Source organism: Pagrus pagrus, assembly GCF_965226575.1.
Source record: "Pagrus pagrus genome assembly, chromosome: 18".
NCBI lineage: Eukaryota > Metazoa > Chordata > Actinopteri > Spariformes > Sparidae > Pagrus > Pagrus pagrus.
This window is the reverse complement of record NC_140202.1, coordinates 26,272,474-26,295,389: the sequence shown is the minus strand read 5'-3', so window position 1 is coordinate 26,295,389 and position 22,916 is coordinate 26,272,474. Positions and strand designations below refer to the sequence as shown.

Below are 22,916 nucleotides of genomic sequence, written 5' to 3'. Positions count from 1 at the left end.
CCCTCCTGTGCTCTGATTGGTTAATCGGCCTGTCAGTCGCCGCTGGAGGGCGTGTCCAGACAGGAGTTGGTGTCTACTGTACAGAGAGGAGAAACAGCTGCTGGAGCAAGATGTCTGCGGTGCCCGACGGAAAGAAGCTCGTCCGGAGCCCCAGCGGCCTCCGCATGGTGCCGGAGAACGGCGCCTTCAACAGCCCCTTCTCCCTGGACGAGCCGCAGTGGGTCCCGGATAAAGAGGTGAGACGGAGGCGGAGGGTTTGTCTTGACAGCGAGCAGCCATCGGAGCGGCGGGCAGCGGCGGGAAGCTAGCTAGCATGCTAACCGTAGCCTGTCCGGTTGATGTTTTCAAAATAAAGGCGCTCTTTGACAACCAAATCTCCATCGTTAGCAGCCAAAAAGCTTAAATTATAATGAAGGGATGGTTTTAAATACACTTTAATTGGTACCTGTTTGTGTTTGGACCCTCAGAACCAATTCTAAGAGTTTTAAAAGTGTTAAATCTTTTTTAAACAATGTATTTTTGAGAAACTTTCTACTCTAGGTGTGGCTGATTTAGCTAGCTAGCTACACTCATAACATTTTAGCATTAAAGATTACAATCACTGAAATTTTACATTTCACACAGTCTTTATTTAAATGTCACTGATGCATTTAAATTAATGAAAATTAATGAGGAAAATTAAGTTAAAAAGAAACAGCAAATTTCACATTTATTCGGCCATTTTCAGCTCATTTTTGGTATCCTGCTTAATTAAAATACTCTTTTTTTGAGAATCAGATGTGCTGCTAATACTTCAAACCAAATAGAGATAAATTTTGTACGCCATTACTTTTATTTTACAGGTGAAGTTACTTTTCAGAAAAAGAGTTTATATGAAAAACACATAAGAAACTCATGAAATACAATGAATTATTAGTCCATAAACTAGGAGAGCCCAATGTTTTTGGTTACAGCTCCACCAAAAGACACCAAAAGTACGAATCTTGCTGGTGGCAAAGGTAATTTTATCACATAATATACTGATTGGTAGCTTAAGTCATAATAATACACAATTATTTGTTAGTTAGTTGATAATATTATGTATTATTAACCTTAAAGTTCATGTTACAATGTGAAGTAAAAATGACGGTATTTCCTTGTAAAATGTAGCAGAAAATGGAAATACACAGGTGAAGTGCAAATACCTCAAAATTGTACCAAAGCACAGTACTTTTAAATAAATGCACTGAATTACTTCTCTTGATGTTGATCTAGGTTTAGTGCTCTTATTTTCTAGCTACGGTCTCCTCACTTCCGGTGACTTCCATGCTAACTGCTGCTAGCTTCAGCAGCTCTGGACATGGCAGTTAGCCTCCGGACTGGGCGTTGCAGGCAGACACGGCCAGCCTGGCAGCTACTGAAGCCTGCTAGCAAAACAACCAGCGGGTTACGAGCTGGAAAACTCATCTGTCAGACGCAGTTATGAGGTTTAACTTCACCAGAGATGGTTAAAGTGACAACACATCCGGTTGTTTTGTGTGCTAGCTGACAGCTACGTCCACACGTCGCTTGTCGTTTTTAAGCTAGCTGGAGGAGCTGCTATGCTAGCTCCTCACTCCCAGTTAAACGCCTGCTGTCTACGTGACTTTTGTGTTTGTGTCAGTGCTGTAAAGCTGCAGGAGGAGGCAGACGAGGACAGACCGGCCGAGGCTGCTCTCAGAGGCACTTTGTACGGACTGACAGTGAACTGCAGCCAGCAGAGTTAATCATTTCTCACCTGCTTCATCTGTAAATAAGAGGAAAGGGCATGATAGTGACGGGTTGTAAACAGTGTTGGAAGAAGTTGAAGTCCAACCAGTGATACCAAACTTGCAAAACACTCTGTTGCAAGCAACAATCCTGCAAAACAGTGTCAGAAATGACTTTTAAAGGGCTGTCAACAGTCTTTTCTGCACCGTGCAGCCTGTTTATTTCTGATGAGTTGTGCATGTTTCAGTTCTGGTCAGTCTTTTGTGTCCTGCAGAGGGAAATGTGGCTTGCAACATAACAAAAACACGTCAAAACAGAGTCATCCTTCAGTGGAAACGAAAGAAAAGACGTGTCAGTTAGAAAGAGTGACTCCAAATAGTGACAAAAAAACAGACAGCTGAAACAATTAGTCTCAGATTTGTTATAAACCAGCAGACGATGAATCTGCAGCTGTTCTGATGATGCATTAATCATTTTATAAGCAAAATGGTCAAAAATCAACAGGTTTTAACTTCTCAAATGTGCATGTTTGTTGTGTTTGTTGTCCCCTGTGATCGTAAACAGTGTTTCTTTGCATACTTATCTCACAGCAACAACACAACGTTGTGTGTTTGTACTTCTTTTGATTTATGATTCAGGATTCAAGTTTTTAATTTCATTGCGTAATTCAAAAAAACAAGGAAGATGTTGGGAAATTTGTCTTGCGTCATAGCAAAAACACGTCAAAACAGACTCATCCTTCTGTAGAAACGAAGGAAAAGAAGATTGACAAATAAGTAAAAACACGCAGGAACGAAACAACCTGTTGAAGATTCATTTATTTGTGAATAAGCTGCAAATTAATCTGCAGCTAAGAGTCTGAAAGTGCCTCGTTTTCTTTTTCCTCTGTGAGTTTTCTGGCCATTTAAAGACATTTTACATATTTATCTTACAGCAGCGACACCAACATGCTGCATGTGACATAAACATTTGTTTTCTTGATGATTAATTGCAGGAAATCTAAAATAACTTAAGTGTCTTTCCGTCCACATTTCGAGCTGCCGTTGCACTTGAATCCACCGAGCTCAGCACGTTGTGTAACATCCTGTTTTTCCTCTTCCCTCGTCTTCCAGTGCCCGAGATGTATGCAGTGTGACACCAAGTTCGACTTCATCAAAAGAAAGGTCTGTTTTCTGTTTTTGCTGCACGACAACAAATCTCAGCTGTATCTTCCTCTGAACGGACAGAAACACGTAGAAACTGAAGATTTAGAGGCTTCGTTTCGTCCGTGGTGAAACATGAGTCGACTTTTTTCCACATTTGGCTTCTGGTGGTTTGTTTTGGCACGGAGACACACTGAAGGCTCTGTGGTGACGTTTCTTACTGACATAATAACAATGTTTGTCTGTTGCTCGGCTCCTTCTGACCCCGATTTCTTTGCATATTTGCGAGAAAATACTTTCTGTTTGCATCAAAATCAGCACAGGAGACTTTAAACTACCAACTCTGTTTATTTCAAGCAGAAACATGAAGTCCGTGTCCTCTGAATCACTTCTCGACCGAGTTTATAAGTTCACTAAATGAAGGACTGAGATGTGTTGAAAGTGATTTATTTGCTGTCCCCCTTTTAAAAAGTGCTGTACTCATGATTTTTTAGACGCCAGCTGACCTCAGTGTGTCTGTGTCAAAGATTTAATGATTTCTGGCTTAAAAAAATCACTTTCAGGCCAAAACTGTTGCGTTTTCTGCTGACTGACGTCCCGTCGCTCACACGGCAGCGCAGATGCTTCTTTCAATAAACCACCTTCATACTTTCTTCGCCTTGTTTCCTGCAGCATCACTGTCGGCGCTGCGGCCGGTGTTTCTGTGATAAATGCTGCAGTAAGAAGGTCGTGCTGCCTCGCATGTGCTTCGTCGACCCGGTGCGGCAGTGTGCCGAGTGCAGCCTCGTCTCTCAGAAGGAGATGGAGTTCTACGAAAAACAGCTCAAAGTTCTGCTCGGAGGTGAGAAGTTCATGTTTTCTAATAGTGCAACACCGCTTGAATAAGTGTGTGAACGTCCACAAGACTTCAGGGGTTGAGTTGTTGGAGAATGATGAGGACTGTAACTATTAATTACTTTTCATCGTTGCTTAATGTGTTGATTAGTTCTCGAGGAAACGATTACAGACATCACAAAAAAGGCAGAAAATGGTGAAAAACATTGATCAGTTTGTCCTCAACTGTCTTGTTTTGTCCACAATCCAAAGATATTCAAAAAAACATTCATATTTAAGAAGCTGGAATAAGAAAATGTATTTATTTTCCTTAAAAAATAGCTGAAACTGATTAATCGATTATGAAAATATGTGCAGATTAATTCAATAGTCGACCACTAATCGATTAATGGTTGCAGCTCTGGAAGTAATCGGCTCAACGCAGCAGCGATCGTGAGCAGAAATCTTATTTTAATATTGTCTGTCGTCCTTTAATGATGTTGTTTTATAATTAACTAACTTGTTCTCAGTCTGCAAATAATTATAAGCAGATTATTTTCTCACTGAGTGTCAGAAAATTGTCAGAAAATCTTTTATTTTAACTTCCTTTCGTCCAAAACGACATTCAGATATTCAAAAATAAGTTGTTTTATTTGCGAAACGATCTAAAACCCAAAGAAAAGACTTAAATCTGTGACACTTAACTTTAGTTTTGACTTAACTGATTAATTTTCTAATCGTTTCAGCTCTTCTTAACTTATTTAAAGGGTTATTGTCACATTTTGTGGTTTTGAGAAGCGGCTCATCTCTTCAGCGACTCGGTGTTGCAGCCTCTCATCCGTCACGTCGCTGTGACAGTAAAGATCCTGTGTTTTATAATCCATCAGCGCGGCCTCCTCCCGCCCTGATGATCCATTGTGTTGTTGTTGAGTGTGGGTCAGTGCGTGGCTATAAATACGCAGCAGTCGGCCTCTTAATGAAAAATCCATCGGCAGCCCGGAGCTGCTGCAGCGCCGGGGGGGGGGGGACCGGCTGAATGCCTGCAGCGTGCCGGGGCCTCACGCTTTATTATTGATGATCGATCGCTCAGCACGAGTTCACACAAAAGATGCTACAAAGCAGAAAGTGTCTCTGTGACGTTTTCCACGTGAATGTGTGTCGGTTAAAGCTGCAGTGGAGATGAATCAGAGGTTTAAACTGTTCAACCGTCTTCAGGATTAAAACAGATGTGGACTGTTTGTGTTTGCAGGCGGCACCTTCGTCGTCACTTTGGGAACGTCGGAGAAGTCTGAAACTATGTCGTGTCGCCTCTCCAACAACCACAGGTGAGAAATAATCATGTCATCACGACACTGAGTGAAGTGTAGGAGGAGTGAAGAACACAAACTGATACAGATATACTTATTTATTTATCTGTTTATGTGTAATCATCAGGTATCTGTTCCTGGACGGTGAAAGTCACTTCGAGGTCGAGTTGTCTCGGATCTCCAGCATGCAGATTCTGACAGACGGGACGAGTCCAGGAGGTGAGGCGACGTTTTGTTTCTTGAGCTGGAGCCACGAACCTCCTGAGAAACTTCTTGACTAACATTTAAACCTGTCTGACACTAACAACGTCTCTCTCCTCTCTGGCTCTTCCTCTTCCTCTTCTTCTTCTTCTTCTTCTGGGCTTCAGAGAATGACATTCACACTTACACCAGTCTGCTGGACAGTCAGTATCTCTCTGAAGGTTAGCGTTGGTTCACTCTGGTGTCGGCTCGCTCGTCGTCGCTCACATCCCTCCTTCTGTCTCCACGTCTGGTTTTTCATCTGCGTGCATGAAGCTGCCTGAGAATGAAACCAGTGATTCTGTTTGTTGAGTCCCAAAAACATCCTCACAACAACAAACAGCAGTTTTCTGCTTCTCCTCCGCGACATGTCAGAGGGAAATATTGTCCTTTTTTAATCTACTCCAGCTTTATTTACTTCACAAATAAAGATTTAGATATAAAACATATGAAGAGTTTATAAAATCTGGTGCTTTATTATCGATTAAACTACACAAACGATTAAAAAATAGTAGCAGTCGTCCTTTTAACATTATATAATGTTGTATATTCCTTTAATCAGACGTTCCCAAACTTAAGAATGAAGTGACCCAATTTAAAATCAGAAAAATCTATTTTCCCGACAATAAATGAAGAATAGAGACTAATTTAACTCCCTTCTTTCTCAGCTCTGATTATTTCTTGACGTAAATATTTGATTGTAAATATTTAATAGTCGTTTAACGTCGTCACGCAGTTATTTTGGTCCTCGTGTGTTTTCCTGCATGTTTGTGTCTCAAAGCAACAAAACATCTCATCCCAAACTTCTCATAACGTGGTGGCAGTTTTTATCATCATCATTCGGTGCTTCATTGTGTCGGTGTGTGTTTCTGGTCCTCTGACATCTCAGCTTGTGCATGCGTTCATCATTTCTTTGTAGTTTTGTAATCGATGTCGTCGAGACTTTACAAAACTTTTACTGTGATCCGATGCAGCAGCAGGAACGTGACGGGAAATGTTCCTTGTAAAGACTAAAAGTGTGTTTCTTTGCAGGAGGGACGTCGCGGGCCAGCGGCATGCTGCTCCACTACAAGCCGATGGGCTCCCAGGACGCCCAGCAGCTCCGCATGGAGGCGGCAGACGACAAGAAGGTGGCCTCGTTATGGTTGGCTGCAATGCACAAGGTACGAGGAGCAGGCGCTCGTACTGCCGCTTCACATACATCCATTCATTATAACAGATAAAGTTACAGAAGTCCTGCGTTCACACGTTTTTCATGTTTGTCTGTCAGGCGGCCAAACTGCTGTACGAAGCTCGGGACCAGTGACGGACCGAGCGTCTGGGCGGCACACACCCAAGTGTTTTTGTACCCCGTCTCACCGGGGTCCGGTATCGTTTGGATTTTTATTAACGCCAGTTCTGATTCTGCTTCTCCGTCTGATTCCTCATCAGTTCTCGGTAATTTCTGCAAGAAATGTTTATACAAAAACAAAACAATTTATTACCTCTATAACGAGTACTTTGTACATCATGTTTACCAACAAGTCCTTCTAATTTTTTTACGTTTTACATCTTTGATTTAAACTTTTCTCTAACGGCAGGAGACGAAGCTTCCCGACGCGAGTTAGCAGCCTGTCGATCGTCGGAGGCTCCGACTTTTAAATACGGTTCTTTCACGTTCTCACATTTGAGGATTGTTTTGGATTAACGCCTCTTTTTTTTAGCCACGCGATCCGGCGACACATTTTGTAGTTGACATTTTAACATCCGTGAAACGTGACGTCGAAGCTTTTCATAAACCGTTTTTTCATAACTTCAGAGATGCAGTAAAACTTCAGATACAGGCACAGGTGTTTCCGTGGCAACACAATACTTTTATACTCTGCTGATGATGTTTTTTTCAGCGCGTCGCTTTTTTTATTTTGCTTTCTGGAGGAAGTGACGAGACACTTTATGGATCCCTGTAGGGACGTTTTTTTATTTGTCATTCTGCCGACCCGTCGTCCGCAGAGGTCAGCTGAACAGAACCAAGTAGGGACTGAACGTCTCGCTGCAGCAGGACGGATCATTGATGGTTGAACCCAGATCGTCCAGATAAAGCAAGTTAAAGGAACAGTTCACCCCCAAAAATGAACATTCATCTACTCAAGTTTGTAGTCAACAAAACATTTCTGGAGCTTCACAGCAAAACATCGTTGCAGCTTTCTTCTAAACAACTGAAGTAGCAGGAGACTCGTTTTAAAACGTGAAAAACAACCAAAATAAAAAATAAAATGGCTCCATACAGTTCGTCCGACGTAATACAAGTCTACAGAAGCCCTGAAGTCTCAAACTGATATGCAAAGATGTTTTTTTACGCCCTCTTTTAAGCCAAAATCTTCACTGTAGCTGGAAAGGTAAAAGCGTTAGCGTGCACCTCGCCTGAAGTCAGCAAAGTTTGAGTTTGTGTGTCGAGGGTGTAAATCAGTAGTCACGACCAAGACCAGTGTAATGCTGCGTTCACGTGCTCCTTCCGACTCTGTTGTGTTCATGTGCGTCAGAATGAAGAGGCAAAACGGACGTCAGACAGAGGTTGTTTTGCATTTTATCTCTCAGAGCGTTTAAACAACACGACCGGCTGTTTCCAGTATTTGGTATCAACGGTGTTTTGATGTGAAGCTCCAGAAACCTTTTGTGGAAACTTCACCTGACTTTCCATCAGCATGTGGGGGAGTAGTTGTCACATTTTGGGTGAACTGTTCCTTTTTAAAGGATAAATCCACCATAAAACCCTTTAACACAGATAGAAAAGCAGCCGTGTGTGATGCTCTTTGCATTTCAGGGCCACTTTGGTTTAATTTAAAGTCATTTCACTGACGTTTTGTTCGGCCTTATCTCTTTAAAATCACCCGAGGAGCCTCAGAGAGCATTTTTTTATGCACTCGCAGGAAAAAAGAAGACTTTTCCTGAAATGCAAAAATCATCACAGATTTCATTCGCACGTAAACGAAGCTGTCAGAGCTGCTGAGTCCAGGCGACGTGTTTCTGCTCCTCTGTGGATCGTTTTAACGACTCTGCTCTCTGCTGCGACTATTTACAGATTTAAATCTTTAGACGTCGTCGTCTAAGGAAACTACAGACTATTCACTGATTCTAGTGAAGCATTAACACACACACACACACACATAAATAAATGCTTTAAATGTAGTTTCATGTATTGAGGTTTTGTATAAGCTATTTTGTTAACTATTCCTACTTTAACACGAGGCGTGTACGTACTCACATGATTTTCAAAGCTGAAGTATGACTATAGTTTTTTGTAACATTTGTAAACGGTAGTTCCTTTAATCCTTCCTCTCGGACCCGAACAGAGTCGGCTTCTCCCGTTTTTTAATTTTTATTTTTTATCCTTCTCGCTGTCCAGAGACGTGAAATCACCTCCTTCCATCAACCAAAACGCTGTCCGGTTCTGGTTCGGTTCGTCAGTTTAGTTGTGCTTCCCGAGGACCTATTGTAAACAGGAAGGAAGTGTCGAGCGAAGAAATATTCTCCCGATCGACGTTTTTACTGCGTTAAAAAGGTTTTCTGAGAGTTCGTCCCGGTTTGTGCCTCTTTTGTTTTATCACTACATTGTTTCCTCACAGAGTTACGAAGCTGTTCTCCTGGAAAAGTTATATTTTTTACGATATTCATTCAATCGTTAAGCAAGAAGTTGCAAATCAACCTGGCCTAATATTTAAACACTTAAGCTCTTGATAGTATTTCCATAATCCTCATTAACTCTTCTCAACACCGGATTAAAAAATATCCTCTCTGCTGCGTTAATAAAGTTTTTTAACCTGTTTCCGAGCCGAAAACAACATTTGATCCAATAATTTCTGTACACATCGTATTGCAACTTAAGAAAATCCTTAAAAATCGTCTTTTCTTACGCAGAAAGTTGGATATTTTGTGATCCAGATGTTCAGATGAGTCTTTGGGGACTCTGGAAATACCTTCAGACCTTCTGCTTCAAATAAAACAGTGACACGTGAGCGGCACAAACCGGGACGATCAGAAGACGTTTAAACATTTCTGTGATGCCATGCCGCTTCCTGATGTTGTTACAGTTCCCACAAATCCCTGATTTTCCTTCGAGCTCGATCTTTAAGTTTTGTAACTCTAAAACCGTTTTGAGTTGGAAGAAAAATGAAGTGAATTTGTGGCGCTGTTGAGGTTTTTATAACAAATTGAAGACGTGTTTCTTTAAACACTTTAATTATTTCGCCGAAGCATGAAGTGTTTTTGTGAATTTAAGATTTGTGACGCAGAAATCTCAGCTCGGCGTCCTCTAACACGCTTCTAAGTGGACCTTGAGACAAGACTTTGCATGCTTGACCTCCAATCGGTCCAGTCGTTGACACTATGTGCTACATTTTGCTGAGATTACCAAGTATGATTGGCTCCATGATAATTAGAGACATCTGTGAGTCTTCCCTGTTTTTTTCGCAGCTCGAAGAAAGAAACTTCAGGTGGTTTAACGGAGCACAGAACGGGTCGATCGTCGACGTTTTTTTTTTTGTGATTTAAACTTGTATCCGCCACCTCCACCTCCACTTTGTGACATAAAGTTTATTTTTATACGCTGCTCACCTAAGAATTAAAAAAAATCACAAGTAGTCGTTTGGTTTGGAGGAGGATGGAGAGGTTTTTATGTGTCGATGTTGTCTCGGAGGTGTTTTTTTTTTTTGTACGTTCGCACCAACAACACTGTTCTTCCATTGTAGAGCTGTTTGTTATGAAGTTGGATGAGACGGCTGCGCGGTTAGTGGACGATAATAATCTTTAATTCTCCCAGATTTGATCAAAAAACACATTATTTCCTGGATTTCATATTAAAAATGATCCTTTAAGTGAATGAATCTGAGTAAAGACTGTTAGATTCACCGTGCAGCCGTCTCTCACTGTCCTGTTTGTACGTGAACGTTGAGTTTTTATGTTGTAAGTGTGCACGACGTGTGATCGTCACCAAGTCACGACTCAGCCAGTGTTTGTACCTGCACTTTATGCCCGGCCTTGATTACATCCTTTTTATCCCTCCGCTGCATTTATTACGCTGAAGATGCTCTGCTACACCCCTCTGTTGGATTATTCTGTTGAGAATAAAATCAAGTGTTTATACATCTGTGGTGTCGTTTGTGTCATTTGGGAGCCGAAGACGTCTTTAATGAAGTCAGTCCGGACCGGCTGATGGAGACGATTGTTAGCTAATGTTACACTTCAGCAGTGGAGTTGATAATTGTTGATTTTATTTAGTATTTTACTGTTTGTAAACCTCGTTTACCAAAAGTTCTTGTTGTTTAAATGCACAAACATTTGCTTTTTCTTTCACAAAGCAACAGGAAGTCGATGGACAGACTCTAAAACAAGAAAAGTAAAAGTTGTTTGTATGTTTTATAAATATTGACCTGATGTTTCAGGATGTTCACACAACGTTAACAGTAAAGACTTGTCTAAAACAATAAGATCTGACAATCTAATAACGACCAGAAACGATTTAAAGGAACTTTATTAAAAGAAAATCTTAATGTTTTTATGCAGTTACACGTTTACTTTTAGTTTGTTTACAGTCGTTTGCTTTGTGTATTTAAGGCACGACAACAATCAGTTTTACGTCGGGTTGGTTCTCGTCTCTTTCTGTCAGCAGTGACATGAATAAACTTCAGTATGATCCAATGAAAAGTCAGTGTTTGGCTTCATTGTTCCACCACTAGATGGAGACCAACATCATCTTAACCAAGACGGGACTCAAAGAGAAAAAAACCTCCACACCACCGACAGAAAACAGATCCCAGAGCAGTGGATCTCAATCTGGAGGATGGGACCTCTCGAGGGGTCAGAGGTCAAAAGTTGATTAAAGGAAACGGACGACATCATTTTATATTCAAATATTTGTTCATGTTTCTCAGGTAATACTGGAAACTTTTACCTCTTCAGGCCTTAAAAAATACTTTAAATCCTCAAAACTCAGGTCAACAGTTGCGATGACAGTCTCGTGACCTTCCTTGACACTGTGTTCGCTGCTACATGTCCGCAAAGAAGAAACAATTTCATTCAAATTCAGCTTTCGCAACCAAATGAAGATTGAAACTGATGATGAAACTAGAAACAATCAGGCTGATGGACCCCAGCCGGTGATTCAGACACCTTGGCAGAGGAAGTGGTAGCAGCATCGTCTCTGGGTCGGCATCTCAGCAGGAAAGCACCGTGGATTTCCACCTACAAGCTTCCAGTTAGTGCTCAGCCTGTCGGTTTAACACCAAAGGCTTTAACGAGCGTCTCTTCCCTTCACTCCCTCTCGCTTTTCCAAGGGGAGCTTGTAGCTCTGACCTCCGTCTTCCTGAGCACATCCTCCCTCTCATCATGCCAAACGCTACATAAACACAGACAGACTTTGAGGAAATATACTAGATGCGGACAAAAAAACTGCAGCACTGACTCGCATCCTCCCTCCCGCCTTGAGTAGTTACAGAAATAATAGACTGGAAACGCATCGGCTCATTGCGTTCGGCCTGTATTCCCACACGTGGCGCTCGATGATTTCCCGCAATTGTTTGTTCAGGGCTGCTCAGGATGCCGCTCGCTTCATAGTCTTTGAACTGAGCCGGTCTTTTTACACTCCCCTGATGAAGTGTGAAACTCTTCAGACAGATTCAGTCTCCAGATGTCTTTCTTGAGCTTATTGCTGTTTTGAGCCGTGCTGGGGGAACGGCTAGCTCTCAAAAACTATTTTTTCGGTGGCGTACTGTGAGATTTGGTACGTTTATTCCTCTTCTCGGTGGATTGGCAGAAAAGTTTGAACATTCACAGTCGCCAGAGGATGCTCAGAGGTGATACCTGAGTTTTCCTTTAGCATCACCACCACCACGAGGTTGACATTTGTCGTTCTGAGTGAAATATCTCAACAACTATTAGAAGTAATAAATACTGCGGCGATCCTTTAACTCCTTCCCTTCCTGTCCAAAACTAATAACGTTCCCATCAGCCTCAGCTGTTTGATGCTAATCCCCAAATCTCGACAGGCTAACACACTAAACCTGAAGGTTTAATGTGCATTAAAATCAAAAATGAAGTTATTTATTTGGTTGGTTGTGGCCTGAATCACACACATGATGTCTGTCAAATAGAAAAGATCCTTTTTCATCTTGAGAAAGTCGCAGTTTGTCACAAAACTAACGAAATATAAAAGTGAAAACATGTAATTAAACCTTGTAGAGCTGCTTTCACATGACTGCAGGTGTCAACACGAGCAGATTTATTGATGATTTTCATCTTTTTTTAGGACCTTTTCAGGCGGCCATGTTGGTGTTGGTGACATGAGACGCAGATCTAGATGATATTTTACGATCTTAACCACAAAAAGCAACTTTTTCATTCACAAACATCATTTATGTGATTCATGACACGACTCAAACGGGATCAGCCAAATGATTTGTGTCTCTTCGTTCACTAGCATGCAAAGTTTTTCTGATTAAGGTCCTGATCCTGCGCTGTCGGTTCATGTTCAGCATTTAAAGTAAACTAGAAATCATTGCTTCTGTCTTCATGATGATAATACAGCGTTAAAATGTAGCGCTCGGCAAAAATGAACCTTCAGATCACTCAGATGTTTCACCAGATTTATTTTAAAAAACTTAACTTACATTTAAAACTTTCTGTACATCACATTACATATAAAAGTATAAAATTACAGCTTGATCTCTTTATTGCACCTGAAGTATGAACACTGATTTCATATTTTAAAGAAATGTACACTATCACACACACACACACACACAAGTAGAAATCACCTCATTAACCAGCAACAACGTGAACTGAATATTTAAACATTCACACAGCAACGACGACGCGTAGTTCATCGGTTCACAGTCGGTCTGCAGACGATAAATCACCTGCAGGCGACCGACCCGTCGTACTGACACGACAATACACGATACTGTGCGATCCAGCAGTTTGTGCGGCTCATTTGACCTGAACTGTGCAGAAGAACGGACGGTTGCTGCTGCAGCTGGCGACCTCCAACGCCTCCAACAGCGTCTCTTTGACGGCTTTCCTGTTGGCCCTCGAGAAGTTCGTCTTGAGCTTGAGCAGAGCCGAAACATGTCTGGCACTGAGGGGGGGAAGAAGGCAAGAAAACAACTTCAGCTTCTTTACTGCAGTAGAAAAAGTAATCGAGTACAGGCTCAGAGTATCAAAGTAGAACTGAGGGACGTTACTGAAGACTATTAAAGTTAAAGGAACAAGTAACGAGCCTGTCTTGAGAGTGTGAGGAGGAGGAAGTTCAGACGTTTGTGCTGCTCTTCTAGTTTCTAACCTTTGTATCTGACTTCACTCGTGTGAGTTTCAGCAGCGTCTGCTTTTAGCTCATAATCTCATCCCGCTGCCAGGAAACATCTGACCATATTTTCACTTCCTGTTGTCCCTCAGCTCTCCCTCTCTGAAATGTGGGTCTGTATATGCTCATCCTGCAGTCATGTAAACCGTGCTGCTATCCCGTCCTCGTTAGGTCCATTACACTTGAGACAACAGACGTAAACGACGACATCCGTGGAAAATACGCTGTAAATATTTGTCTTAAAGTTTAAAGTCACCTGAGGTCGGGGAAAGCGGTCCCCAGTGATACGACCTCCATCTGTACGGAGGCGCAGTCCTGGAGTTTCAGCACTTCTGCAATCTTGATCAGGATTTCCTTCAACCACTCCTCCTTTGATCCCTGTGGAGACACGACAGTTACTCATCTACGCATGCCACATTTCCCCTGAATCACTCATTAATCCGTCGGCTCAGCGACACACCCACTCACCATGTTGATGAATAACTCGTGCAGGCTCTCTGCGTCGCTCATCACGGTGTCGAAGGCCTTCAGCTGCTGATCCCGGTCCTTCAGCTTCACTTCTCCCTTCAGGAGCCTCCTCACGTATTCTGAGGTCACTTCCTGGTGCAGCTGGCCAATCAGCTTCTGCAATTAAGCCAATCAACCAATCAGAAAACTCTTAAGTTGTTGTAAACTTCGACTGGACGTTTCCAATTGATTTTATAAAAGCAAACCAGTGATTTTACACATTTTTGTCCATTTATTATAAATAAAATATAAACACTTAATGTGATTTCTGACTATTTTACAAACTATATTGTGGCATATCAAAGATTTGAGGGCATTAATGTGAATATTTTCTGGTTTCTTTCCTCTTCTGTGACAGTAAACTGAATATTTTTGGGTTGTGGACCAAACGAGACCAAACAACTAACCGTTAAATCGAGAAATTAATCAACAGATTAACTGATGATGACTAATTGTTAGATTCAGCCCCTAGAAACTAGTTTGAGTTGTTTAATCCAACACATTTAAGTTAAATCATGAACTCCTTCTTCAGTTTACCTGGTGGCTGGCGTCGGTCAAACCCTGAAGGTCATGAAGCTCGTCTTTGATGCTGTCCAGCAGCTTCTCGAACGTCTTCTTATTCAGCCAGTCGCTGGTTCCCAACTTGCGATACTGCGACTGTGTGAAGTACAAACACGATGCATGAGACACGAAACACTTCCATCCACAGTCAACACAACATGTGTTAGTAAGACACATGCAGATAAACGTACCTTGAGGGCCTCGTGCACGGGTTTTAATAAAAACGCGTGGCCGGATTGTTTCATCTCCTCCAGAATAAGCACACATGTTGTCTGAACGTCCTCTGGGAACAGATGACTCTTCTTCTGGAAGACGTCGCTGCACAAACACCAGAGAAGTTCACGTTAGCTCACAGAGGTCTCATCATCATCATCATCGTCGTCGTCTCATCGCACCACAAAAGTTTAAAAAGTCAGAAACGCACCTGAACTGTTCGATGCAGCCCAGATTGGCCTTGATGAACGAGCAGCTGTTCGGTTTGTTTTGCTTCATGATGTCGTTGTGGAAGCTCCTGAACCTGCAGCAGTCGAGTGAAAACTTTAATAGTGTCGTTGTTGTGAAGTATAAAGACAAAAAAAGTGATATTATTCAGAAGAAAATCATTTTTTTTTACCTTTGCATGAACTCTTTCAGTGGGCACGTGATGTTCTGGGCTTTGGGCAGGTCTCCAACAATCTTTGCAGCTGCAGTCACCATGCCGTAGACCACCTAAAGGCAGGAAGAGGAAACAGTCGATGAAAGCACGTAAAAGTCACCGTGAAGAGAGAGAAAACATTCCCCGTGTGAAATACGTGTCAGCTTTCTTCATACGCAAGATGAAAAGCCACGTTAACTCGACTTTTTACCACCGTGACCTTGATCTGAAGGTGACTTCCTTGTAAGTTAATCTTTACAGTTTGTTTTCTTCTCCGGTTTGGCTTTAATTAATATGTGAAACAGCCTGGAAAGTATTGTGGAGAACACTTCCTGGTTTAAAAAATGATAGAGGAGACGAGGCGAACACTGTTTTACTCGTGACTCGACAAGAAAAAAATCATGTCGTCTATCTTCGTTTATCGTCACGGTACCGTCATGTCAGACCTTCATCTGGAGTTTTCTCTCTTGCTGCTGATTTAACCATCCAGCAGTTACGTCCAATTGTGTCCAATCTTCTCTCTCTTTTAGCTCCGTTTTTGGTCTCCACCACCTCCTGAGGGAAATATCTGCCTCTTTAGCTGCTAAACGCTGCGCTATGTTCACCAGCTAGTCTCTAACCGTGCCTGTCTCTTGTTTGCTGCTGACCAGGTGTTGGATTTTTTAGAGCTTTTTCTTCAGCTGACTCTCGCTATGAAGCTCTGAAGCTGCAGATTCATCTGATCCCTCTCACATTGTTTTTACATTATTATGACTGTAGCGGCTTTCACATCATGTCGTCTTCTTGATCGCGTACCTGAATGACATCGTAGGCCACGGGACTGGCGAAGCAGCCGTCCTCTCTCGTCGGCTCCTCTCCTTTGGTCCACTGCTCCTTCGCTTCCTCCAGGACGCGGCCGACGTAAGTCGTCAGCTCATCCTGAAAAAAAAAACCGACATGCTTCTGTCACTTACAACATTCAGCCTTTAATACACAGCTTCTGTTTTTTAGCCTCTGAACCAGGCAGCAGCAGCAGCAGCTCAGGTTACCTGCTGTTTGCTCAGGAACTGTTCCTCCAGAGGTTCAAGTAAGTCTTTCGACAGCAGGTTTCCCAACGCCGCACCGTCGATCTCGCAGGCGAGCTCCGGCTTTTGAAGGATCCTGACACACAGAGCAGAACTTTTATTATTAACACCTCAAGACAAACATCTCACTTTCCCGTAAACCGCTTGCCTCACACTCTTCTTCTTCAGTTTCAACAGCTCAAAACACAGACAGGCAGCGACATGTTTTCAATAAAAGCAGCGTGATTAACTGGTTCGTGAGCATCGAGCCTCATCCGTCTTTTCATTGCATTGTTCTCTGAGGTATTGTGGATTTGTGCCACTCCTGCAACAGATTTCAAAACTTTCTAGACACTTGCACAATTTCAGGGCGAGCTGCTTCCTCCATCAATCAACCAGAGCGGTTGAGGGTGGAAGTGGTGGTTCTTCTCCCATGTAACTGGTTTCACATTATAAAATCATGCAGGACAGACTTTAGGTGACGACAGGGAGACAGATTTTAGCCTTTTGGATACTCTAGAAGTGGAGTTGGATCTCTAAAGCTGCAACTAATGCTTATTTTCATTGTTGATTAATCTGTTTGGTCCACAAAATGTGAGGAAATGTCAAGATGACGTCCTCAAATGTCTTGTTTTGTCCACAACCCAAAGATATTCAGTTTACTGTCTCAGAGGAGGAAAGAAACCAGAACATATCCACATTTGAGGACAGTGCTGGACAGAGGATGGCCTTACGGGTCAACACACTGACAGATAACACCTGCTGCTCCCAGGATAAAAATACACCAGCACAGAACAGAAACATGAGGCGCTGATGTCTTCAAAGTCACGACTTACCCTGGATAAAACTCGTTCACCCAGCGCAGGAGGAACTGGCAGTCCTTATCGTCCAGAACAAACTCTGCAATCTTCCTGAGCCTGGTGCTGAGGTTTTGGTGGTACAACCTGGCGTGAAAGTTACAGATGTCCAGCTCGGGTGGGTAGCACATTTTCAACACCTCCACCACCCACAACAGATCCTCCTTCAGCTGCCTGCACAGGCTGTAAATGTCCGCCTGGACAGACGACAGGTTCCCTTCGGGCGGTGGCGTCGAAGGGTTGTCCATGCGCTGCTTCACCAAGCTGCAAAGCTTCTCATCGTGGAGCTTCTTCCAGCATCTGGGCCTCCAGGCCGGCGGTGTCCGGGTCCTCTGTTTCCACTGCAGGTCTTGTTCCACCTCTTGGTTGATGGCCTTCACGGCAGACGTCAGAGCCTCTGTGCTGACCTCTCCCGGGATGAGTGATAGCTCCAGCGTCCACAGCACGTGGCCTTCCAGGTCTTTGTAGTCGGCGGCAAGCTTGTCTACTTCTTCCTCGTGATGTGTGAGCGTCTCTGCTTCCGTTATCTCCCCGAACAGACGCTCCTCTCTCTGAATCAGCATCTGGCTGGCCTCGCTCCAGAGTCGTGCCTCAAGAGTCTGCTGAAACGTGAGGATCTCTGCGGAGGAGAGGGAAAGAGCAGGCCTTGTTTTAAAATGTCGCAGATGTTTACAATGAAATGAGTCATCCACACTTCCTGGAATGACGAGAGGAAAACTCTGTAGTTTGCTGTAAAGTCCCAGAGACAAAGAGACTCTCCAATCAGTTAAGATGCAGCAATCCTTGAGTTTTAAGCTTTTTTCCATCACATACATGTAAAACTCTTGTCAAACAGAAAGTCACTTGCTGTCACGTGTGTGTAGAAGATAACTTATGTCTTCCTGCCATGTTTTCCTGTGGGGAAGTGATACGACCGGCTCCAGTTGTTTATCTGTGTCACATTATTTCAGTCAGAACAAACATGGCGTGTTGTTTTGTAGTTGATTTAATGCCATCTTGCTATAATATATATAATAAAAGTTACTATAAGACTTCAGCTTAGCGTTAGCCGCTAACTGACCTCTCTGAGGCTCCTCCTCTGCGGGTGGGTGTCGTCCATCGGTGGTGGTGTTGTTGTTCACGCCCATGTTCCCGGCCTGACCTCTCTGGCCTCGAAAAAACCTGACGTTACGGAGCCGCATCGTTATCCAAGTGGAGCAACGGGACCAACGGGAACGCACTGTGGAGACACGAAACCGACCAGAAGTTAGTGACAAGCTGAGATTTAATGTGTTACGTTAAGGTTGAGTTACATTTAGTAACTTTGAGCACAAAATTAAGTCATTTGGCTCATCAACATTGTCAGGAAAAACACCAAAATACACTTTAACATATCACTTCCTCACCTAACATTACATTTTTTAAATTTAAGTTAGCTATTTTTTAATGTCAATTATGTTTTTAAGGTATTTTCTTATATTTCGTAAAAAGTCATAACTTAATTCCTGTGCTATTTTCAAAATAAAGGCCCAGTTAACATTTGTTTTTAGTTTTTTGAGCTGTAAGACAACATTAACTATGCTTTTACTCAACAAACAAATAAATACCATCACAACACACATTTACAGAAGAGAGCAACCTAAAAGCCAAAAGTCCAGATGTGACACATCTGCATCGTCCTCATCAGAGGATACTGTAGTTTTAAAAGTGGTTATTTCATGAATAACACCAAGTACGGAAGAGGATGAGGACCAAACGTGAAGAAAATAGTTGATTCCTGAGTAAAAGTCACACGAAGACAAGTTGAACGATAACAATAACGCGATAACATCGATTCACTTTTATCTTTAACAGTAGAAAAAACAAATCCCAGAGGTGAGACACAAAAGGAAATCTCTCCTGTCCCGACAAGTGAAACGTCCCTAATGATAAACCGATTAATTAATCGGTCCAGACATGCAGATAAACGTCGATATCCTCCATGTGTGAGCTGTTACTCACCCTGTACTCTCAGTCGCTGCTCTGTTAGAAAACACTGCAGCTGCTCTGAGTTAGGGTGGTTTTTAAAGGGGGTGACAGGCTCCTCCTGCTGCCTCCCTCCTCCCTCCTGAACCCCAGAGGGTTGGAAAGTCCACACACACACACACACACACACACACACACACACACACACTTAAGCTGTCCTTTTTTTAGAAACACCAGCGCTGAGGCAACATCGGTCCCTCGCCTTTCTTTGGTTGAGAGTGAAATACCTCGACAACGATTTAAAGGACTGTGCGTCAACATACTTCGATGTGAAGAAAAGCAAAGCTGGAGAAGTTTGTTTCCATCGTGTGTCAGCCTGCTTCTGTTATTATTTCCCCCAGTCGATCGATCAATCAATCATTCGGTCTGTCAAACATCAGAAAACTGTCTCCTGGAGCACAAAGATATTTGATTTACGATAGTTTGACAACAAAGAAACCAGCAAATGATCAGATCTGAGAAGCTGGAAGCATCAAATGTTCAGTATTTCTGCTTAGAAATGGACCTAAATGATTAAAAGTTCATCAGAAAAGCTGCAGATAAGTTTGATTAATTGATAAGCATCACAATCTGCAGGGGCTGCTAGTGTGGCTGCAGATAAGAGACTGTCACACAACAGCTTTGTTTGTTTGTTAACACTTTAAATGGGCCTTGTTTGTCTTTATCTGATCCAGTCTATACCCCTGAAGACACCCGCGGTCAGACCTCCTGTCAGCTTTGTTTTTCTGAACCGTGACCACGACCCTTTTGACATCTCCAACAAGTGGTTTCACGGCAGCGTAACCATCGTTAACCATCGTTAACCACAGAGGGCGCAGATTAGGAAACGCTCGGTTTAGATGGCACTGACAAACAAGATTGTTGTTAAGATTGGTTAGGTTGGAGCTGAGAGAGGAAACAACACCCACAGACTCTGATCATGGTGTCACTTCTCAAACAAGCTTTGTTTTCTTCTCTTTTCTTGGACTTTCTTGTCCCTTTGTGTAAATATAACCATTTATGGAGCTTCACGGCAAAACAGCACTGCAGCTTTCTCCAAAACAACTGAAGTGTGTTGTTTTAAAAGTTATTCACACTCTTTATAAGCTGGAAATCTTCACCGTAGCTGCTAAGCTAAAAGCGGTAGCCCGTGCCCCGATCGATTGTGCAAAACCAAATCCAAAAGACGTCCAGTGGAGAGCCTTTTTTTTCACTTGTGATGTTCAGGATTCAAAATGAAAGTTTTTTTTAATCTTTTCAGCCTCAGTAGCAGATGTGAGGTCGGGCAACGTGCCAAGGTTAGATTACGAAGTGGTAAACGTCACGCAGACGGCAAAAACTTTAATTTTGAACCAAGAAGTTCTTCAGACGTCTGTAATTAAGGTTGACAAGAAGCCTGAAACTACACTGTTTGGCTGTTTGGATTTTATGTTTTTGTTTTGTTTTTACATTGTAAAACAAGACGCCATTTTGTGGGTCATGTAGACGCCACGTTTTGAAAAGGAAGAAAAAGATTGTGTGGAATAAAACAAGGTGATATTTCTGGTTGTGCTGCATCGATTTCCATAATCTGTTTCCCCAACAGTGTTGCATGCAGCTTCTTCTAGAGCCACAAAAGGCTTTATACTACTTTTTCACCTATGCACCTATCCTTTAACAAGAGCTACAGTTATATTTTTCTTAGTGTGCATGATAAAGGCAACTTTTTATATAGATTTCACACAGAATTATAACGACACAACATTTTTATACACATAAAACGTGTATATAAATGTGAACCATCACTCTTCTGGTCAGTATTAACATCTGACATCCATAAATCCTGCTGATAACTTCAACTTCTGAATGATGTTGTATTAAAATCAGTTTCTTTTTACCTTCTCCTCTCCACAATGTGCTCGAAAAACAGCTACGAAGCATCGAACTCATCGCTCCTGGAGGCTGCAGGACTCATAGGTGTGTGAAGTTCATCCGTTTTCTGCAGCAGGTTGATGAACCACCGAGCAGACGAGCACATGCAGACTGAACTTTTGATGTCAGGATGTTGGTTAAGTGACGCGGGTAGAAAGGCTGCTCTGCTTTCCATTTATGTAAATACTGCACCTATACACATTTCCTCTGAGAACCGACTCTGAAGGTGTGAGAGTCAGTTCAAAAACAGTATGAAGCTTGTCACGGTGTCTCACACTGTTGGAAAGGTGTTACTTTAGAGGCAAAATCCTAAAATGGAGGAATCAAATCAACGTCAGCTTTCTGCCAGGGTTTAATTTCAAACCAGAAAACATTTGGTTAGTGCTTATCCTCCATAAATCCAACCATACAACTTCAAAATCTGGGCAAAACAAACAGATTAATCAACAGCTTTTACATTTTAAAAGCTCTTACGAAGGTGCAAACCTCTTAAAACTACAAATAAATCTGGGGAAACAGTTTCACTTCTCTAGAAAACAGAGAAGAGACTTCAGGTTTAAATTAGTTTTGCGCTGTTGTGGCCGATACTTTTATTTTTAATATGTTACAGCCACGCAACAGCGTCGCACTTCACCTTTATGAATAAGCAGTGTTGTTTCCAGCACTTGACTTACAGCAGAAGTTTAATGTCAACCTTTAATGTCATTCCTCCCTAAAAGAGAGAGTTATAGTCTGATCTGATAGATGTGACCCAACCAGTACCACTTTTATATCTGTGTGTGTGTCATGATGTGGTTAGCGTCGCTTAGTTTAGCATGAAGAGTGAGGTGAATGTTTAGTTATGTTTGTTTAATGCATCCAAGCTGTGTGCCGGTACAAAACCAGAACTGAGGGTCCGCTCTTGCAAGCAAACTAGCTTTTTCTGAGAGGGCAGTGGTTGTAAAATGAGGCCCAACGTCTCAACTTTCATGCTTAAGACACACTTTCGGTTTTTAGGTGGATTTGCAGACCAGAACTGTTCATCCATCCACCGAAAAAACCCTCTGAGGAGTGTCTCCAGCTGTGTCACAACAAGAGTCTGAGGGTGTTTACGTGTTTATCACAGATTCTCTCGAGGTCTCGTCGGTTCACACGAGAGGCAGTTTGCATCTGAAAGCGTTTCTTGCGGTTCATTTCGCTTCCAAAATGTCACAAGCGGCGTCTTGGCCACTCTGAAATTTCCACCACTGTGTTGGGACACGATAACGTCTGTGAAACCCAATGAAAAGTGAAAGTGTCTCGACCGTTTGCATCAGCACCAAATGATAAACGACAGCAGACGTCCATGTGAAAACCGCCACAACGACCACAGGTAGAAACAGTGGAAACGTTTTACAACCAAGATAGCGTTTACAGGAAATGAGGCGTTCATCGTCTGCTCCTGCCAGCTCCAGATGTTTTCTGTCTTAACAAAGCCAGGCAGCTCAGTTTATCCTCCATTTAAGGCTCTGAACCAGACGTGAACACTGAAGAAGCTGCAAGACTTCTTCTGCAAGAATCATTTGTCTAATTTATGATTTTGAGAAGTACAGTTGTGTCATAATGGACTCCGGCAGAGTGATTTACAGTAAATACACAATGACCGTGTGTGTGTGTGTTCGCTCATTGGACAATTTCCTGTTTGGCACAATGAAGGGAAGAGAGTCGATGAATAATGTTCTCGATATCCGCCTCGAATAGTCTCATGTACAAGTCATGCTCAAGGATTTTATCTCTTTATTTTGTAAAAATGGGAAAACCTCAAAAATCTACAGTGTGTGTCAAACAATCATTGTTCGTGCTTTGTAGCCACGGATAACACAAATATTTCTTGCATTGG

General features: G+C 42.4%; 2 protein-coding genes across 7 annotated transcripts; one reads left to right on the top strand and one right to left on the bottom strand.

The window, feature by feature from the left end:
- Nucleotides 1-87: 87 nt before the first annotated feature.
- zfyve21 (zinc finger, FYVE domain containing 21) lies at nucleotides 88-10,348 on the top strand. 5 transcript variants are annotated; one of them, XM_084380573.1, is made up of 8 exons: nucleotides 88-236; nucleotides 2,841-2,891; nucleotides 3,543-3,711; nucleotides 4,933-5,008; nucleotides 5,118-5,209; nucleotides 5,359-5,412; nucleotides 6,263-6,393; nucleotides 6,501-10,348. In XM_084380573.1, exons 1-8 carry the CDS (start codon nucleotides 111-113, stop codon nucleotides 6,534-6,536), a joined length of 735 nt encoding a protein of 244 aa, XP_084236699.1. In that variant the 5' UTR covers nucleotides 88-110; the 3' UTR covers nucleotides 6,537-10,348. The 5 variants fall into 5 exon arrangements, with proteins under 5 accessions (XP_084236699.1, XP_084236700.1, XP_084236703.1 ...); XM_084380577.1 differs by lacking the exon at nucleotides 88-236 and adding an exon at nucleotides 1,229-1,466; XM_084380576.1 differs by lacking the exon at nucleotides 88-236 and adding an exon at nucleotides 1,229-1,767.
- A 2,484-nt stretch (nucleotides 10,349-12,832) lies between these two features.
- On the bottom strand, nucleotides 12,833-21,113 carry LOC311273475 (tumor necrosis factor alpha-induced protein 2-like). Of its 2 annotated transcripts, none has more exons than XM_084380571.1 (12): nucleotides 21,025-21,113; nucleotides 18,225-18,383; nucleotides 17,144-17,783; nucleotides 16,293-16,404; nucleotides 16,060-16,182; nucleotides 15,244-15,338; nucleotides 15,055-15,147; nucleotides 14,822-14,948; nucleotides 14,607-14,726; nucleotides 14,031-14,186; nucleotides 13,819-13,940; nucleotides 12,833-13,337 (listed from the first exon to the last, which is right to left on the bottom strand). In XM_084380571.1, exons 1-12 carry the CDS (start codon nucleotides 21,074-21,076, stop codon nucleotides 13,190-13,192), a joined length of 1,947 nt encoding a protein of 648 aa, XP_084236697.1. In that variant the 5' UTR covers nucleotides 21,077-21,113; the 3' UTR covers nucleotides 12,833-13,189. The 2 variants fall into 2 exon arrangements, with proteins under 2 accessions (XP_084236697.1, XP_084236698.1); XM_084380572.1 differs by lacking the exon at nucleotides 21,025-21,113 and adding an exon at nucleotides 19,145-19,165.
- Between the last annotated feature and the right edge of the window lie 1,803 nt (nucleotides 21,114-22,916).

Coding starts and splice junctions, on each gene's coding strand:
- zfyve21 (XM_084380573.1), top strand. CDS start 111: ATGTCTGCGGTGCCCGACGGAAAGAAGCTCGTCCGGAGCCCCAGCGGC. Junction 237..2,840: donor AGTGGGTCCCGGATAAAGAG/GTGAGACGGAGG, acceptor CTCGTCTTCCAG/TGCCCGAGATGTATGCAGTG. Junction 5,413..6,262: donor CAGTCAGTATCTCTCTGAAG/GTTAGCGTTGGT, acceptor GTTTCTTTGCAG/GAGGGACGTCGCGGGCCAGC.
- LOC311273475 (XM_084380571.1), bottom strand. CDS start 21,076: ATGAGTTCGATGCTTCGTAGCTGTTTTTCGAGCACATTGTGGAGAGGA. Junction 16,405..17,143: donor GTGAACGAGTTTTATCCAGG/GTAAGTCGTGAC, acceptor TCTGTGTGTCAG/GATCCTTCAAAAGCCGGAGC. Junction 13,338..13,818: donor ACCGCTTTCCCCGACCTCAG/GTGACTTTAAAC, acceptor TCCCCCCCTCAG/TGCCAGACATGTTTCGGCTC.